The sequence below is a fragment of the Populus trichocarpa genome, chromosome 5, assembly GCF_000002775.5.
Source record: "Populus trichocarpa isolate Nisqually-1 chromosome 5, P.trichocarpa_v4.1, whole genome shotgun sequence".
NCBI classification, from domain to species: Eukaryota; Viridiplantae; Streptophyta; class Magnoliopsida; order Malpighiales; family Salicaceae; genus Populus; species Populus trichocarpa.
The window spans coordinates 1,172,797-1,193,608 of NC_037289.2; the positions used below are offsets into that span (position 1 = coordinate 1,172,797).

The 20,812-nt window shown below is 36.6% G+C and overlaps 1 protein-coding gene across 1 annotated transcript; it reads left to right on the top strand.

Moving 5' to 3' along the window:
• The first annotated feature begins 1,168 nt into the window (after window positions 1-1,168).
• On the top strand, window positions 1,169-11,655 carry LOC18098593 (uncharacterized). The gene is made up of 14 exons (XM_052452918.1): window positions 1,169-2,709; window positions 2,927-3,043; window positions 3,855-4,063; window positions 4,158-4,368; window positions 4,454-4,691; window positions 4,766-4,913; window positions 5,024-5,323; window positions 7,500-8,961; window positions 9,206-9,325; window positions 9,930-10,138; window positions 10,236-10,446; window positions 10,533-10,770; window positions 10,845-10,992; window positions 11,103-11,655. Exons 1-14 carry the CDS (start codon window positions 1,377-1,379, stop codon window positions 11,409-11,411), a joined length of 5,253 nt encoding a protein of 1,750 aa, XP_052308878.1. The 5' UTR covers window positions 1,169-1,376; the 3' UTR covers window positions 11,412-11,655.
• The last annotated feature ends 9,157 nt before the right edge of the window (window positions 11,656-20,812 follow it).

Consider the following 20,812-nt stretch of genomic DNA (forward strand, 5'->3'; position numbering starts at 1 on the left):
AGGGTTGATTCTATGAGGATTCACCTGGCTATAGAGGCTGCAACTTGCCTTTACACCAGCATATTATGATATATATTATAGCCAGGGGATACATGGTAGTAGTAGTTACACCCAACTCATTCGCGAATGATGGGGAAGGTGATATTGATGCTTTAAGCAGTGCCTAGACACACTCCGGAGTCCGCAGACTTTCATGACAAGATAGGGTATGCAATGTCTATGAGCCCCCTTGGCCCCATGCAAGTGGATGTATTCTTTCAAGAATTGGAAAAAGGAATGATTTTCCTCTATGGATTTAATGTTTTAGTATTTAACGAAGAATAAAGTTTCAATCTTTAAGGGTTTACTGAAGACCAAAAGAAGTGTCAACAGTCCTCATAAGACATCGTTTTATTGTGCATAAAGGTACACTGGTGGTACAAATCTTTTTTAACTAACAAAACACACACAGAGCCCTTCTCTTCACCTCTGAGCCCCCCCTCTTCCTTCCCTCAAAACCCTTCTTTAGACTCACCAAAATCCCGAGAGTGTCTTCATAAATGGAGCTTTCGTGGCCATAAATGTCCGCCAGCTGACATTTTCTTTTTACGTCAGTATCTTTAAGACATCTTAAACTTAGAAAATAGTCCTCTCCTGTTTTGTTATATGATTTTTGGTTTTTGGATGCTATATTAGATATTTGATGATGCAAGAGCTAGAGTGGGATTTTGATGGATTCTCAGTGCTGGCATTAGCTAAATTTGAGATTTTTTACACGTACGGCATAGACTACTTTAACTACATATATTTATCAATGATTTTGAAAGGTCCTGTAATAATGGTCCTAAATCTAATACGCTCTAATAGAACTTTATTATGAACAGGCATTTCAATAATTAAAGTTGACTAGTACTGTGGTTGTTTCTGCACGTGGTTTTATTTGACTATGTGAAATTTTTTTCTTAAGAAACAAAGAATAATAAATAAAAGAAGGCTATACCTTAAGATGAGCGAAATATACAGAATTTATTCATGTAAGAATATATAGAATAACTTTGAAGACAAGCGTGTTTTGGAAATGGTTTTAAGTAAAAACAATAAACAAAAAATATACCATATAAAAGTTTTCATTTTTAAGTTTCTTTAATGCCTTATATTATTGATATTCTCAACGTAATTTGACAATTCAACCCACATGTCGTCATCACATGACTAAAAGGTGCAATGCCATAGTCAATGTGAAAAATTGCAGGGAGAGCTGGTAGCAACAATATGATCAAAGAAAGCATTCGTATACTTGTTGAATTCACAAGGGATTTCTCTTTGTTTTCATCCCTCGTTCTCTGGTTCATTCTCAGTTACATTTCTTACACCCACAATCCCACAAATTAGAGAGGATGTGTGTTAAGACAAAGCCTTGTTTCTGGCTCTTTGTGCTTTTGTTGCTATTCGTTTACCATAGGACTTGCTTCTCAATTGGAGATGACACCCTTTTGGTTGGCCAATCTCTCTCTGCAAACCAAACTCTAATATCTCAAAACGGCATTTTTGAACTCGGTTTCTTCAAGCCAGCCGCTTCTTTTAGCATTTACCTAGGAATATGGTATAAGAACTTCGCAAATAAGACGATTGTTTGGGTAGCCAATAGGGAGAGCCCTTCCAACAACCCTGCTTCATCGAAGCTTGAATTGTTATCTGATGGCAATCTTGTCCTGCTGAAAAATTTCACCGAAACAGTTTGGTCAACAGCTCTTGCATCTTCAGTGCCGAATACTAGTAAAGCAGAAGCAGTAATTCTTGACGATGGAAACTTTGTCGTAAGAGATGGCTCAAATCCATCTGCCATATACTGGCAGAGTTTTGATTATCCAACTGACACATGGCTACCTGGTGGAAAGCTTGGAATCAACAAGCACACTGGGCAAGTGCAGCGGCTTATTTCATGGAAAAACCCAGAAGATCCTGCACCAGGTATGTTCTCGATTGGGATCGACCCAAATGGAAGCAGTCAGTTTTTCATAGAGTGGAACAGGTCACACAGGTATTGGAGCAGTGGTGATTGGAATGGAGAAAGATTTACCTTGGTACCTGAGATGAGATTGAACTATATTTTCAATTATAGTTATGTATCAAATGAAAATGAAAGCTATTTCACCTATTCTTTGTACAATACCTCAATTCTTTCAAGAACCGTGATTGATGTTTCAGGACAGATCAAACAATTCAGTTCTTTGGGAGATTTTAGGGATTGGTTTCTTTTTTGGTCTCAACCAAAATACCAAGCTGATGTTTATGGTTTATGCGGGGCTTTTGGAGTCTTTCATGTAAATTCATCAACTCCTTGTGGATGTCTCAGAGGTTTTAGACCATTTGTAGCAAATGATTGGTCAAGCGGTTGCCTTAGGATGTCTCCTTTGCATTGTCAACATAGGAAAAATATTGCAGTGTCAAATGATGGGTTTTTAAAGATGTCGAATCTAACATTACCAGGAAATTCAAAAGCATATCAGAAAGTGAGTTATGAAAGATGCAGATTGGATTGCATTGAAAATTGTTCTTGCATGGCTCATGCCTATAATGATAATAATGGTGAGTGTCTTTTATGGGATGGAGCTCTTATAAACTTACAACGGGCAGAGGTTGCTGGTGGCAGGACTGAAGCAGAAATTTACATCAGATTTGCTGCTTCTGAAGTTGACCTTGAGACTGGTAGTGGGTTTAGCCTAATAGGTATGGTAAGAAGGTTGTATCTATATAGCCATAAATGATCCAATAAATGTTGAGCAACTATTTTTCACAAAATAAGGTGTAGTCTTTCCAGATAAAAGGGTGTACGCAATGTCCCTACATAACCTATCTTTCCATTTTTTTCTACTTCAAAATTTTTTTTAATTGTAAATGTGTTGGTTTATGATTTGGTTAATATTTGATCTATGTTTTCAAGTAGGTAATATCAGAAGGAAAATATGGGTAACCTTGGCTGTGGCTGTTCCAGTAACTCTGATTACCTTAGGCCTCTTCATATACTTCAGCTGTCTGCGCAAGGGAAAGCTCATACACAAAGGTACATCCTGTTCTTGCTTTAATTTCTGCTGTCTCCTGGTAGACTTAATTAGCCCTTAAGTTATAGTGATGAAAAGTAAGAAAAAGCCCTGCTTTGTGATTATGTGTTAGCTATGCAGATAATAAGGTTCATTTTGTTGGAGTTAGTTGTGTGTGTGTGTAAGTGTGTTGAAAACTTGAAATAGAGACTGTTTTGTGTAAGAGTTTCACTGAAATATGTATATATGATATTGTGTGTGTGTGTGTGTGTGTGTTTCCCTTAAAATTTACAGTCTATCATTAAACTTAAAGTAATCTTCACCTTACAAATTTCTATAAAATATTTTACTAACACTGAGCTACTCACAATATCATGCAATGATTTCAACCACCACTACCTTGCTGCCAGGACCTCCACTGTAACTACTAACGCGGTGTCTGCTTCCATCCTTGTTGCTACTGCCGCCATCACCACACCACAATTATCACCCCCCCCCCTCCATCCCCACCTGAACCTTTATTACCACTATAACCATAACCAGTAATCACTATCACAACCATCTCATCACCATAAAACATTTTAATCATTCTAATACCATTGTATTTTTTATATCATTACATACCAAGCTTAGTAAAATTTTATCCATATAAAGTTGTTAAAATATTTTACGCCAAGCAAACACCAAAGTTTCTTATTCATGAAAACAATTGATGTTTAGAATACCGTTTAATTTAATGTTTGAAATTGTACATTTTTGCTTGATATTATCAGAATTGCTGGATATTTCAACAAAGTGATTGTGTTCAGTAATTTTTAATTTTTTCTTAAACAGGGAAGGAATATACAGGTCACGATTTATTGCTCTTTGATTTCGATACCGATCCTAGCTCAACTAACAATGAATCTAGCTCTGTTGACAATGGGAAGAAAAGATGGAGTAAAAATATGGAATTGCCATTATTCAGTTATGAGAGCGTATCAGTTGCAACTGAACAATTCTCAGACAAGCTTGGAGAGGGAGGATTTGGACCTGTTTATAAGGTAAGTTAGGTTCAAATGATTATTCTAACCTTTTCAGAGAAAAATTAAAATAGTTTGAATGAACTTTCAGAATTACTCTTGGTTCATTTAATAGGGCAAATTACCGAAGGGACTGGAAATAGCAGTGAAGAGGCTTTCAGAAAGATCTGGGCAAGGGCTTGAGGAGTTCAGAAATGAGACAATTCTAATCGCCAAACTCCAGCACCGGAATCTTGTCAGGCTATTAGGTTCCTGTATTGAACGGGATGAGAAAATGCTAATCTATGAGTACATGCCAAATAAAAGCTTGGATTTCTTTCTCTTTGGTCAGCATTTTATTGCATTAACTTTCACTAACTTTCCAAATGCTTCAAGAAATTTATAACAGATTTGTGTATAAAATATAAACAGATGCAAACAGAGGACAAATCTTAGATTGGGGTACACGGATTCGGATAATAGAAGGAATTGCTCAAGGCCTTCTGTATCTACATAGATATTCACGGTTACGAATCATTCACAGGGATTTAAAACCTAGCAACATTCTATTAGACAGTGAAATGAATCCAAAAATATCTGATTTCGGGATGGCTCGAATTTTTGGAGGCAATGAAACTCAAGCAAACACCAACAGGATCGTTGGAACATAGTAAGTTTCTTGAATTCCACTTTCCAGTACCAGCTACTCTTAACGTGATCTGCACTGACCTTTCCAATTGTTAGTGGCTATATGTCCCCTGAATATGCTATGGAGGGCCTCTTCTCAATAAAATCTGATGTGTTTAGCTTCGGGGTGCTGGTACTTGAGATTGTCAGCGGCAAGAAGAATACTAGTTTCTACCACAGCGGCTCCCTCAATCTTCTTGGACATGTGGGGAGCTTTCATATACTCTCATTTCTTTTTCTTCCAGCTTGATGTGTATTTGACTACTTTCCTAGTCTCCACACTAATGATGCAGCATTTGTGTTGTTATACCATAGGCATGGAAGTTATGGAATTCTAATAAAGCTTTGGACTTGATGGATCCAAGCCTGGGAGGTCCTCCTTCAACTTCTATGCTGTTGAGATACATAAACATAGGGCTTCTTTGTGTCCAAGAAAGTCCTGCTGATCGGCCTACAATGTCTGATGTCATCCCCATGATTGTAAATGAACACGTAGCTCTCCCAGAACCTAAGCAACCTGCTTTTGTTGCAGGCAGAAACGTGGCAGAACCAAGGTCATTGATGAGCTTTGCTGGCGTACCTTCCGTGAATAATGTGACAATAACAACGATAGATGCCAGATAATATTTTCTTTCGATACCAAGATATCATTGGATTTATAATGATAGACGACTCCAATTCCAATGCGTGGTGGGGTTCGGTTTTTTTCTTGTTCTTTTTCTTTTTTTCATCAAGAGGTTTATATTAGAAATTGTTCCATTTTGTCTGTTTTGTATTTTATTTTATTTATCAAATACTTAGAAATTGAAGTCAAAGGCTATTGATACCAATTTGACTACTTTATGGATCCCCTTAATCACAAGCTGTTAAGAATCTTTTGCACAGGAGAGAACTATTTGGTTGCCTTTCTTAGGTTAGTGCATATGTTTGAAAGGCATTTTTAGGGTACATTCTGCTCTTTGTATGGCTCAACCTGCTCTGGAACTTATACAAATATATTAAAAACTCATTTTGCTTTTAGTACAAATTCATCTTATAATACGACATAATTAGCCCGTCAGATGTTGATAAATCGACTGCTGCCTGTGCACCAAACACACTCTTCAAAACACCAATTGCTTATATCTATCGGAATTCAGAATAGATGTTGTTGCCAGGGTTAGAAAAGCTCACCTGCAATGGAGACTGCAGGAAACCCCTGTAACCAAGCTGGCATAAGAGATTAAAGCAGCAACAAGTATAGGATGGGAAGAAAAGAAAGCGATCTTCCCCTTCTACCTGCAACTAAATGCTAGTACTTGTTTTTATTTCTAAGAAAAGGCAATGTGGTCAGATTATAAAGCTAGCAGTTGACTAGGCTAAATAGGCCCGACAGGCCAACACCGACACAGCCAGTCCAATACCTTCCTTCCTTCCTTCCAAGCAGCTCGTCACCCTAATTGCATAGAGGGCCTGAATAACAGGTTTAGTGTCCTTTCAGTTGGAAACTCGAGTTTCCAACCACCTGATGCAGCCAAAATCAAACTAGAGATGAGGCATCGTCTCGTTGTTGTTGTTTTTTTTTTTTTTTTAAGAAAAAAAGCTAGAAAATTTAGGTCACGTGCACAGGACTGCTCTTTGTTTGGGCTAGAAGCATGCCCATCGAGCCCACCCTAGGTTCTTTTAAAAATGTCTTTATTTATTTTTAAAATTTTTTCCCCATTAAATATCATTCAGTTTTGAATTTATTTCCAGATAATATTATGCAGAGGTTTATAAAGGCATCCCATCCAAAAAAACACTTCCTTGATTGATTGGATAAATCAAGAAAATAGTAATAGCTATCGCAACAAGAGATAAATATGCAACAATAATCCAAGAACACATATCCAAACAGAAACTCAGTTCCCCCTCACGCTCCATGTAATAAGCTATACCAAGTAAGTAAGAAGTGCAGAACAATTAGCTTATAGAAATCCATACATCATCGCATGATGTTTCCCATAGCACCAGAAATAATATTGTTTCCATAGAATAGAAATCCACAAACTGGTTCATGAATACCTTCAATGTCTATTGGAGGGAGATGATAAATTTTGAAGTTGCGGTCAATAAAGTAGGATATTGTACAATCCTTCATGATTTTTAATTTTTTTAAAATTTGATCAAAGTTAATTATAGTAGAATAAATTTAATTATATTTAAGATATTATTTCATTGGATATCAATTAATTTAATATTAATTTTAGAATGAGATTCTTGCTATCTTTTCAATTCTTAATTAACTCCTACAATTTTATTTTATTTTTTTGACTTTGAAAAAAATATTTCAGGCCACCCAGCAGTGAAGCGGGGGCACAAGACTGTAGATTTCGAAGTCAAGGAGTGTTTCACGACGAGGGAGACTCTATTTGGCACCGTAAACGAGAAGAATCTCCGCCGCCCCTGGCTTAATGTTCCTCCTTCAACGTAATAATTGGGATGGGCTTACTCTCAAAACTCGACTCTACTTTTCTGTTCTCTAACAGGAGGAAAATGTTTCGAGACTTCAAGGCATAAACATTTTTACGAGTCTATATACTGTATATTTACATCATGTTGAAACATATATAGCGGCAGCCTACACTGTTTAATTTTCGGCTATAATATGTTATCAAGCTGGAAAAAAGTCACAAAACTATGGCCCAATACAATAAATTTTTTGGTTTTTTTTTTCATGACTTGAATTTAACATGATTTCTGAAAAACAATTAAGGGACACGGCATAACAGTAAAGTCCAAGTCAAGTCAAATCAATGTGGCTGTTATATAGAAAGCTGATAGCAGCAATATGATCAAAGAAAGCATTCTCGTAGTTGCTGAATTCACCAGGGATATCTTGTTTTTCTTTCCCTCGTTCTCTGATCCATACTCAGTCACAGCTTTACACCCTAAATTCCACAAATTAGAGAGGATGTGTGTTATTACAAAGCCAAGTTTCTTACTCTTTGTGCTGTTACTATTCGTTTCCCACTGGAATTGCTTCTCCATTGAAGGTGATACCCTTTTGATTGGCCAATCTCTCTCTGCAAACCAAACTCTAATATCTCAAAACGGCATTTTTGAACTCGGTTTCTTCAAGCCAGCCGCTTCTTTTAGCATTTACCTAGGAATATGGTATAAGAACTTCGCAGATAAGATGATTGTTTGGGTGGCAAACAGGGAGAGCCCTTTAAACAACCCTGCTTCATCGAAGCTTGAATTGTCACCGGATGGCATTCTTGTCCTACTGACAAATTTCACCAAAACAGTTTGGTCAACAGCTCTTGCATCTTCAATGCCGAATAACAGTACAGCACAAGCAGCACTTCTTGATAATGGAAACTTTGTCATTAAAGATGGCTCAAACCCATCCGCTATTTACTGGCAGAGTTTTGACAATCCAACTGATACATTGCTACCTGGTGGAAAGCTTGGAATCAACAAGCACACTGGGAAAGTGCAGAAGCTTATTTCCTGGAAAAACCCAGAAGATCCTGCACCAGGTATGTTCTCGATTACGATGGACCCCAATGGCAGTAGTCAGATTTTTATAGAGTGGAACAGGTCACACATGTATTGGAGCAGTGGGGTTTGGAATGGACAAAGATTTTCCATGGTTCCTGAGATGAATTTGAACTATTATTTCAATTATAGTTATATATCGAATGAAAATGAAAGCTATTTCACCTTTTCTGTGTACAATGCTGAAATGCTCTCAAGATACGTGATTGATGTTTCAGGACAAATCAAACAATTAAATTGGTTAGCAGGTGTTAGGAATTGGTCAGAATTCTGGTCCCAGCCAAGTGACCAAGCTGGTGTTTATGGTTTATGCGGGGTTTTTGGAGTCTTTCATGGAAACTCATCGAGCTCTTGTGAATGCTTGAAAGGTTTTGAACCATTAGTACAAAATGATTGGTCAAGCGGTTGTGTTAGGAAATCTCCTTTGCAGTGTCAAAATAAGAAAAGTACTGGGAAAAAAGATGGGTTCCTGAAGATGTCGATTCTGACATTACCAGAAAATTCAAAAGCATATCAAAAAGTGAGTGTTGCAAGATGTAGATTGTATTGCATGAAAAATTGTTATTGCGTGGCTTATGCCTATAATAGCAGTGGGTGTTTTTTATGGGAAGGAGATCTTATAAACTTAAAACAGTCAGAGATTGCTGCTGGGAGGGCTGGAGCAGAAATTTACATCAGACTTGCTGCTTCTGAGCTTGAACCTCAGATTGGTAGTGGCAGTATCCGAACAGGTAAGGTAGAAAGGTTTTATATATATAGTTATAAATGATCCAATAGATGTTGAGCAATGATTTCTTACAAAATAACAGCATAGTCTCTCCAGATAAAATGGTGGATGAAATGTTTCCTGTAGAGAAGTGTGGAAGACATAACCTAACTTCCCATATCTTTCTATCAAAATAAAAACATCTTAAAGGCGTTAATAGTAAATTTCTTGGTTTATGATTTGGTTAATAATTTATCTTTGCTTACAAGGAGGCAATATCAAATGGAAAATACGGACAACCTTGGCTGTGGCTGTTCCAGTAACTCTGATTACCTTAGGCCTCTTCACATACTTCAGCTGTCTGCGCAAGGGAAAGCTCATACACAAAGGTACATCCTGTTCTTGCTTTAATTTCTGCTGTCTCCTGGTAGACTTTAATTAACCCTCAAGTTAGGTGACTAGAAAAAGCCCTCCTTTGTAATTAATTATGTCTTAGGTATGCAGATGGTAAGGTTCATTTTGTTGGAGATAGAGGGACAGAAACGTTTTGTTTTGCATAAAATATTTTACCGAAATAAGTTTTTATTTTTTATTTATTTATATATGTTTGTTTCTTGTAAAATATCTGACAAGAAGAGTGATCAATATAAATTATTTTATAGTTAACCTTCATATTAGTTCATTTATTAAAAATATTTCTCATCTCGTAAAATTTTATAAAATATTTTATGAAAAATAATACAATCACAATATCTTACAAGAAATTTATCCATATAAAATGTTTAGAAGGTAAAATATTTTATGCCAAACAAACACCAAAGTTTCTTATTTATGAAAACAACTGACATTTAGAATACCTTTTAACGTCCGAATTGTGGTTATGCTAACCTGAAGTTGTTACCTTTTTTGCTTGATATTATCAGAATAGCTGGATATTGTTCAACAAAGTGAATGTGTTCAATCATTTTTATTTTTATATTTTTCTTGAAACAGCGAAGGAACGTACAGGTCACAATTTATTGCGCTTTGATTTCGATGCCGATCCTAACTCAACTACCAATGAATCTAGCTCTGTTGACAATCGGAAGAAAAGATGGAGTAAAAATATAGAATTTCCATTATTCAGTTATGAGAGCGTATCAGTTGCAACAGGACAGTTCTCAGATAAGCTAGGAGAGGGAGGATTCGGACCTGTTTATAAGGTAAGTTTACGTTCAAATGAGAAATGCTGATTATCCTAAGAAAAATGTTAAAATATTTTGAATGAACTTTCGGAATGACTTTTGATTCATTTAATAGGGCAAATTACCCACGGGACTGGAAATAGCAGTGAAGAGGCTTTCAGAAAGATCTGGGCAGGGGCTTGAGGAGTTCAGAAATGAGACAACTCTAATCGCCAAACTCCAGCACCGGAATCTTGTCAGGCTACTGGGTTCCTGTATTGAACGGGATGAGAAAATGCTAATCTATGAGTACATGCCAAATAAAAGCTTGGATTTCTTTCTCTTTGGTCAGCATTTAGTTTTTTTCTAATTTCATTAACTTTTCAAATGCTTCAAGAAATTTATAACAGATTTGTGTATAAAATATAAACAGATGCAAACAGAGGACAAATCTTAGATTGGGGTACACGGATTCGGATAATCGAAGGAATTGCTCAAGGCCTTCTGTATCTACATAGATACTCGCGGTTACGAATCATTCACAGGGATTTAAAACCTAGCAACATTCTATTAGACAGTGAGATGAATCCAAAAATATCCGATTTCGGGATGGCTCGAATTTTCGGAGGCAACGAAACTCAAGCACACACCAACAGGATCGTTGGAACATAGTAAGTTTCTTAAATTCTGTTTTCCAGGACATGCTACTCTTAACATGATCTGCGCTGACCTTTTCAAATGTTAGTGGCTATATGTCCCCTGAATATGCTATGGAGGGTCTCTTCTCAATAAAATCTGATGTGTTTAGCTTCGGGGTGCTGGTACTTGAGATTGTGAGCGGCAAGAAGAACACTAGTTTCTACCACAGCGACACCCTCCATCTTCTTGGACATGTGGGGAGCTTTCATACACCCTCTTTTCTTTTTATTCCTCCTTGAATTGTATTTGAATACTTTCCTAGTCTCCACACTAATGGTGCAGCATTTGCGTTGTTATACCATAGGCATGGAAGTTATGGAATTCTAATAAAGCTTTGGACTTGATGGATCCAATCCTGGGAGATCCTCCTTCAACGGCTACGCTGTTGAGATACATAAACATAGGGCTTCTTTGTGTCCAGGAAAGTCCTGCTGATCGGCCTACAATGTCTGATGTTATATCCATGATCGCAAACGAACACGTAGCTCTCCCAGAACCTAAGCAACCTGCTTTTGTTGCATGCAGAAACATGGCAGAACAAGGACCATTGATGAGCTCTTCTGGGGTACCTTCCGTGAATAATATGACAATAACGGCGATAGATGGGAGATAGTTTTTTCATCAAGAGGTCTAAAGGACATGAAGCTACTTCATCAGAGGAAGCTATGAGTATGGAACGTAGACCAAGCTTATTTGTATAAGTTCTCCGATTTGAATCGTACAATTGTTTGTTTCAGTTTTTCCTATTATTTTCGTTGTATTGAAACACGAACAACATCAAATCAAGTATTCATAGAACACATTTAATTCAAATCTTAAATATATTAAAAACTCATCTTCCTTTCAGTACAAATTGATCATATAATACCACATAATTAGCCCGTCAGATGTTGATAACTCGACTGCTGCCTGTGCACCAAACAAACTCTTCAAGACACCAATTGCTTATATCTATCAGAATTCAGACTAGATGTTGTTTCCAAGGCTAGAAAAGCTCACCTGCAATGGAAACTGCTGGAAATCCCTGTAACCAAACTGGCATGAGAGATTAAAGCAGCAACAAGAATATTAGCATGGGAAGAAAAGAAAGCGATCGTCGCCTTCTACCTGCAACTAAATGCTAGTACATGTTTTTATTTCAAAGAAAAGGCAATGTGGTCACATTATAAAGCTGTCCCCTTAGCTGAAGGCTTGAAGCGGTTGAGTAGGCTAAATTGGCCCAACAGGCCAACACTGACACAGCCAGTCCAATACCTTCCTTCCAAGCAGCTCGTCACCCTGATTGCATAGAGGGCCTGAATAACTGGTTTTGCTGAGGGGGTGCTGATATGTTGAAGATTGCCTGGTGTAGATACACTTATTAAGGAACAAAATTAAGGAGTTGCCACTAGATATTTGACAATACTAAGTCTGTTTGCTTGTTTTTGTCTTTATTTATACAAGATTCTCTGTTTGGAAGTAGGATTTTCCTGTTAAGTTGTTCTTCGATAAATGAAAGAAAAATCCTGTCTCTGATGGGGTTTTTATAGAATTGAAAAGACCATTGCGATTTTCTTATATGTTAATCTTAGATGGTTTTTGGATGCTTTATTAGATGTTTGATAATGCAAGAGCTAGAAGGGGTTCTGATGGATTCCCAGTACTGGCATTAAGCTAAATTTGACAGTAAATTTCTTTTCTAACGAAAGAAAATTGTAACGACAAGAAAGTGTCAACTTTTTTTCAATTGCACTTTGAAATTCTTGCACATACGACAGCCTGCATGTATCCTTTCACAATGCATTGTGGATGACAGAGAGCCATTTTCTTTTTATTTTATGTTTTAATAAATGATTTCTTTTTTTCAATTATATATTTTCACACGTTGTTTGTGATATTTTGTGATGATATTTTCTTTTTTTGTTTTGAAATTCTTCAAAATTAAGGTGTTTGCTTGAATTTCAGAATTAAATTACAGACTGATTTAATGAAACCGTAATTAAATTTATAGTATTAAAAAAATAAAAGAAAAGGACCAAAATAAAAAAAACAAAGGGGCTTTTCTCAAAAAAAGAAGAAGAAGAAGAACAAACATGCTACTAATAAAAAAATATTTTAGTAAAAAAATAAACGAATAAGAAAAGAATAATTTATCCAATAAAATATTTTCTATTACTGAACACTCCCTTATTTTCTCCTCTTCAATTCTTTTCAAAAATAAATAAATTATAAGCATTATTGTATTTCAAAAAAAAAAAAAAACATACAATACACTAATTAAATTATACTATATAGAATTTCTCATTTATAAGTTTTTGGCTTTGAAAAATCTAAATTTCTCTTTCTTTCATGCAGTATATTATTGATAACGTGACTCGAAAAATACAATGCCAAAGCCTTAAATTGGAGGGGATAGTGCGAACGTGAAGTCCAAGTCAACGTCGAAAATTATGGGGAAAGCTGATAGCAACAATTATATGTTAGAGACAGAGTATTCTCATAGTTGCTAAATTCAAAGGGGATTTTTTGTTCAAACACCATTAATCCCACGAATTAAAGAGGAGGCGCGTCATGACAAAGCCAGGTTTCTTGCTTTTTGTGCTACTGTTGCTATTCGTTTCTCACAAGACTTGCTTTTCCATCGGAGGTGATATCCTTTTGAGTGGCCAGTCTCTCTCTGGAAGACAGACATTAATATTTGAAAACGACATTTTTGAACTGGGTTAACAAGAACGCGTAGAAAAAAACACTACAGATGACGCAAAGACTTGAAGAATATATTTTTTTAGTTTTTTGTTATATTTTGGTTTTTTTGAAATTTTTCCCAAAATAAAATAAAAAATTGGTAGCAACAGTTACGAATCATTTACAGGGATTTAAAACCTAGCAATATTCTATTACACAGTGAAATGAATCCAAAAATATCCGATTCCGGATGGCTCGAATTTTTGGAGGCAATGAAACTCAAGCAAACACCAGCAGGGTCGTTGGAACATAGTACGTTTCTTAAATTCTGTTTTCCAGGACATGCTACTCTTAACACGATCTGCGCTGACCTTTTCAAATGTTAGTAACTATATGTCCCCTGAATGTGCTATGGAGGGTTTCTTCTCAATAAAATCTGATGTGTTTAGCTTCGGGGTGCTGGTACTTGAGATTGTGAGCGGCAAGAAGAATTCTAGCTTCTACCACAGCGACTCCCTCCATCTTCTTGGACATGTGGGGAGCTTTCATATACTCCCTTTTTCTTTTTCTTCCTGCTTGAATTTTATTTGACTACTTTCCTAGTCTCCACCCTAACGATGCAACTTTGCGTTGTTATACAATGGGCATGGAAGTTATGGAAATATTCTAATAAAGCTCTGGACTTGATGGATCCAAGCCTGGGAGATCCTCCTTCAACTTCTATGCTGTTGAGATACATAAACATAGGACTCCTTTGTGTCCAAGAAATTCCTGCTGATCGGCCTACAATGTCTGATGTTATCCACATGATTGTAAATGAACAAGCAGCTCTCCCAGAACCTAAGCAACCTGCTGCTTTTGTTGCAGGCAGAAACATGGCAGAACAAAGACCATTGATGAGCTGGGGTACCTTCCGTGAATAATGTGACTATAACAGCGATAGATGGGAGATAATTTTTTCATCAAGAGGTCTAAAGGACATGAAGCTACTTCATCAGAGATCTAAAGAATAAAGACTTTGGATTTATTGATTTGTCGGTAGTCTTCTAGCTAGTGAAAAGTAGATTTCATAAATTTCCTTTCCTTCAGCATAACTGGAATTGTTTGGCTCGTAAGAAATTATCTTGTTTTTAATAAGGTGCAGCCGAATTAAAATTCTAATTTTTCTTCGATTTTGCATAAATTATCAGTTTAACTAAAGTAAAATGAACATAATTTCAACTATACTGGTAATGACCTCATGACAATATTTAAATGTGGACAATTACACATCAATGATTCCTTCGCTCTTTCCTATTATGTTTTTTATGTTTCCTCTTATCTCATTTGCAATGCATACATTTCATTTTCCTGTAAATAATCATTCAATTTTTCAAGGGTTATCTTCTAAATGACTCTTTTGATTAGTACTCTCTACCATAATAAAAAAATAAAAGCAAAAATAAAAAGTTTCAATCTTTCAGGGTTTACTGAAGGCCAAAAGAAGTGTTAACAGTTCTCAGAAGGCATCCTTTTATTGTGCATAAAGGCACACTGGTGGCATCTTTTTTTACTAACAAAACACACACAAATGCCCTTCTCTCTTCACCTCTAACCCCCCCGCTTCCTTCCCTCAGAACCCTTCTTTAGACTCACCAAAATCCTGAGGGCGTCTTCAGAAATAGAGCTTTCGTGGTCATAAATATTGTCCCACCAGCTGACGTTGTCTTTTTAAGTCAATATCTTAAGGAGATCGATCTTAAACTTATACAAGATTCTCTCTGTCTGTGAGTAGAACTTAATTTCCTGTTAAGTCGTTCTTTGACAAATGAAAATCGCTCATTCATCAAAAGAGAAGTTCTGTCTGATGGGGTTTTATACAATTGATTTTCTTATATGTTAACCTCAGATGGTTTTTGGATGCTTTATATTATATATTTGATAGTGCAGGAGCTACAATGGGATTTTGATGGATTCTCCGAACTGGCATCAGCTAAATTTGACAGTAAATTGCTTTTCAAAAGAAAGAAAATAATAACTTGTAATGATAAAGAAAGTGTCGATTTTTTTCTTAGCATGACCAAGAAACATACGTGCCGTTTTGCATTTTCCTTCCTGCTGTATTTCAGATATATATTTCAAAAGTGAGTGTGTGATGGGTTTGTCCTATTTTGATAGAGATAGTTTTGGACTTCCGCAAATATTTATTTTAGTATATCGAGAGCACGGAATATATATAAAATAAATTATGAAATATTAGAATTATGATTCCTAACTGATTTAAAATTTAAATCACCAATTTTTTTTAAAGAATTTTAGAAAGATTTATCTTCTTAGAAATTTCTCACCAAATGTGGCATGGACTACATGTATTATTTTCTGTGGACTATAATTAATAGACTTTGAAATGGACTATAATTAATAATCTTTGAAATGGACTACATCTTTGACTTTGAAATGGACTATAATTAATAATATATAGTCCTAAATCCAAACATGCACCCAAAGAATAGAATGAAACTTTATTAATTATTAATAGACATTTCAAGTCTACTATTACTGTGGTAATTGTTTAGTCAAAAAATCCTCTTAAAAAACAAACAAAGAGTAATAAATTAAAATAGGCAATGAGAAAAATAAAATTAATTGTTATTTTTAAAAGTATTTTTTATTTGAAATATATCAATATAATATTTTTTATTTTAAAAAATTTATTTTGAACACCAACATATTAAAATGACAAAAAAACATAAAAAAATTAATTTTTGAAAACATTATTATTCAGCCGTAGAAACAAACATGCACCTCATTATTGAACACCTTCCTCGATATATTTTTTAAAATAAAATGAAAACACTCAAGAGCACCAATGATTTTTTTTTCAAAAAAAATAAAAACTAATAGCATATAATACACATGAAACTGAATCTAGAACATGAATTTCAATTAATATAAGTAAAAACAATAAACAAAAGTATATTGTATAGAAATTTCCATTTTAAGTTCTAGATTTCAAAAAATCTAAATTTCTCTTTCTCAATGCCTTATATTAATGATATTTTTACTGTAATTTGACAATTCAACCCACATTTCAGCATTCCATGGCTCAAAAAATAAATGGCATAGCCTCTAATTGGAGGGGATAGCTGTTATGATACTGGCATGCAAACCCGACAAGATAAAAGGTAAGGGACAAGATAAAATGAGAAATTAGACACACAAGAATGAGAAATTAGACACACAAGAATTTACGTGGTTCACCCAATTTGGCTACGTCTACGGACAAGTATAGAAGGATTTTACTAAGTAATGTGGGAATTACAACCTCTCTCTACTAATAGGAGAACAACTGAAATCTCTCTATTATTAGGAGAAAACACCTCACTTACTATCTCACAAATACCTCACAACTTTGTGGGATTACTCTCCTTCACTCTCTCTTCTTGCTCTCTTGTTTCTCTCTTTTGGTGTGATTTTTATGGCAAGGATGCACTGCCTATTTATAGGCAAGCATCCTTGCCTTTGTCTTGCAAAAGATAAAGCAAGGCAAGTGGCATATGTTTGGTGCCTACAATTTGTGACTAAGGAAGGATGGCTTCACCACCATTGTTGACTCCCACCATTGTTGACTTAGGTGGCTGGACTTAGGTGGCTGACTTCACATTCTCCCACTTGAAGACTTTGATGATTTAATCAAGTCTTCACACATGATCATCTGTGATTCTTCTATCCTTTTTATACTTGTCATTTTCATGCTGCTTACGTTTCTGCTAGGCCATAAGAGGATCTGCACCATATGTACTTGTCAGTGTTGACTGGTTTGGTTAAAGCATCTGCTGGGTTTTCCTTCGTGTGAACCTTCTGAAAATCTACACTTCCATCTTCCACCACTTCGCGAACAAAGTGATACTGAACATCTATGTGTTTTGTTCTTGAATGAAACGTTGGATTCCTTGCAATATGCAAGGCACTTTGACTATCACAATACAAAAAATATTCTCTTGTTTGTGCCTGAGCTCCTCCATAAGTTTCTTCATCCATATTGCTTCTTTACAAGCTTGTGTAGCTGCCATGTACTCAGCTTATGTTGTGGATAAAGCTACAACAGTCTGAAGTTTAGAGACCCAGCTCACAGCTCCTCCTGCAATTATGAACACATAGCCTGTAGTGGATTTTCTTTTCTCAAGGTCACCAGCAAAATCTGAGTCAACATAACCTCTGACCGTAAATTTTGATCCTCCATAACATAATGCAACATCTGAGGTACCCTTGATGTATCTCAAGATCCTCTTAATAGTATTTCAATGCTCTCTACCAGGATTTGCCATATATCAACTAGCTGCTCCCACTGCTTGTGCAATGTCTGGTCTTGTACATATCATGGCAAACATTAAACTTCTCACTGCTGATGCATATGGTACTCGAGACATCTCTATCCTCTCTGCTTCATTGCTAGGAGACATACTTGAGGATAATTTGAAGTTAACAGGAAGTGGGGTGGAAATTGGCTTACAATCTTGCATGTTGAAGCGTTGCAAGATCTTATTCAAATAATTCTTCTGAGAAAGCCAAATCTTCCTCTTACTTCTGTCTCGGTGAATTTGCATCCCTAGAATCTTGTTTGCTGGTCCCAAGTCCTTCATATCAAACTCCCTAGCCAACTGTGCCTTCAATTCTTGGACTCGATCATTGTTGGGGCCTATTACCAACATGTCATCCACGTACAACAATAAAATGATGAAAACATCATTTTCTTCAAACCTCTTATAATACGTACAATGGTCCGAACTGAGTCTGTTGTACCCAAGGCTAATTATGAAGGAATCAAATCTCTTGTACCAACACCTCGGCGCCTGTTTGAGACCGTATAGAGATTTGTTCAACCTGCAAACCAAGTTCTCCTTGCCTACTTCAGCAAAACCCTCTGGTTGGAGCATATAAATTTCTTCTTCAAGTTCTCCATGAAGAAATGCAGTTTTCACATCTAACTGCTCTAAGTGAAGATCAAATATAGCACACATCGCCAAGACTACTCTGATTGTAGTAAGTCGTACCACTGGAGAAAATATCTCATTAAAGTCTATTCCTTCTTTCTGAGCATATCCTTTCACCACCAATCTTGCACGGTACCGCTCCACTTGATCATTGCCATCACGCTTTATCTTGTAAACCCATTTGTTGCCAATGGCCTTCCTTCCTTGAGGTAGCGGAACAAGATCCCAAGTGTTGTTCTTGTGTAGAGCTTCAATCTCCTCTTGCATTGTTGTCATCCACATAGATACATCTGTGTTTTTGATAGCCTCATGGAAAGTTGATGGCTCTCCATCCTTTGTTAGAAGACAGTTGCAATGTTGCTCTCAGTAACATATTCTGAGTGCCAAGCCGGTGGTCTTCTTTCACGAGTTAACCGTCGAACTTCAGGAGTTTCAGACTCTATTTGTTCTTGTTCTTCATGCTCTGGTGCAGCTTCAGAAGAAGTATGATTCTGAGTATTTTCCATCTGGACTGCTGTAGTCTCCTTTATAATGCTATTATGTTCTTCCATTTGTATTTTACCTTCTGCAAATATAACATCTCTGCTGATGACTACCTTGTGGGCAGTGGGATCCCACAAGCGATACCCCTTCACTCCATCAGCATATCCCAAGAATACACATTTTCTGGATTTTGAATCCAGCTTGCTGACTTCTTGAGTATTGTACATCACGTACACAGGACTTCCAAATATATGCAATTGAGAATAATCAGCTGGTTTTCCAGTCCACATCTCCATTGGTGTCTTCAGCTCCATTGCAGTTGATGGAGATCGATTTATCACATAACAGGCGGTATTGACTGCTTCTGTCCAGAATGACTTTCCTAGACCTGCAGCCTTTAACATTGCTCTCGTTCTTTCTAATAGAGTTTTGTTCATCCGCTCTGCCACTCCATTTTGTTGTGGAGTGTATGCCATTGTGAACTGTCTTTTGATACCTTCATGTTGACAGAAGTTGTCAAATTCATCACTGGTATATTCTCCTTCATTATCAGTCCTCAAACACTTGATCTTCTTTTCAGATTCAAGTTCAAGTTCCACCCGCGCTTTAAAAGTTTTAAAGACTGCAAGCACATCAGCTTTCCTTCTAATTGGATACACCCAACATCTCCTGGAGAAATCATCTATGAATGATACAAAGTATCTTGCTCCTCCCAAGGATACAACCGGTGCTTGCCAAACATCAGAGTGAATCAGGTCTAAGATGCATTTGCTCTTAGTTGTTGATGTGCCAAACTTCAACCTGTGTTGTTTACTTGTAACACAGTGCTCACAAAAAGGTAAAGTAACCTTTGTAAGCCCAGGGAGTAACTTCTGATCAGAGAGAACTTTCAAACCTTTCTCTGACATGTGGCCTAGTTTTTGATGCCACATCATCGTCTTCTCTTCTGCAGGACTAGCTGATGCGATTGACACTTCTGCCCCATGATGTGTTTCTCCCATTAATACAAACATGTTTGCAACTGTTTTTCTCTCCTTTAAAACTACCAGCGCTCCTTTGACAATTTTCATTATTCTATTGTCTGTTCGGATCTTACAGCCAAGACTATCAAATTGTCTCACGGACAAAAGATTTTTCTTTAAGTCTTTCACATGACGCACTTCTGTAATAGTACGAATTAAGCCATCATACATCTTCAATTTGATGGTGCCAATGCCAGCAATCTCTAAAGCATGATTATCACCCATGAACACTTTGCCTCCAGAGATGGGTTCATATGTATGGAACCAATCTCGATTAGGAGTCATATGTCATGTTGCTCCTGAATCCATTAGCCAGACCTCAGTAAGCTCTTCTCTATCTGTAGAGATTGTCGCTGCTTCACTATATAAAACCTCCCCATCTTCTGAGGTGCTCGCAACACATCCTTGAGGTTTTGATGACTCTGCAGTATTCTCTATACCCTTTTTAAACCAACAATCCTTTTTGAAGTGCCCTTTTCTGCCACAATTGTAGCATTTCACAGTCTTCTTACTTCTTGATTTGGACCTCCCTTGCCTTTGACTCCCACTGGAGCCACGCTCCGTTGATCTCCCTCTTGACACCAATAATGCCTCTGCTTGGTTTGAACTATTTCTGTCTCCTTTATTTTTGCGCCTATTTTCTTCTTCCAAGATGGCGGCTGCAACATCATCAAAGACTAAATAGTTTGTAAGGATATTATTGGTCAAGTTGATAATGAGCTGATCATACGAATCTGGAAGACTTTGAAGTAGAAGCTCTGCACGTTCACTTTCCTCTATTTGTTGACCCAACGTAGTGAGTTGTGAAAATAGAGTTCTTATTATGTTGATGTGGTCAGTCACCGCCGTGGTTTCTGCCATTCGAAGGGTAT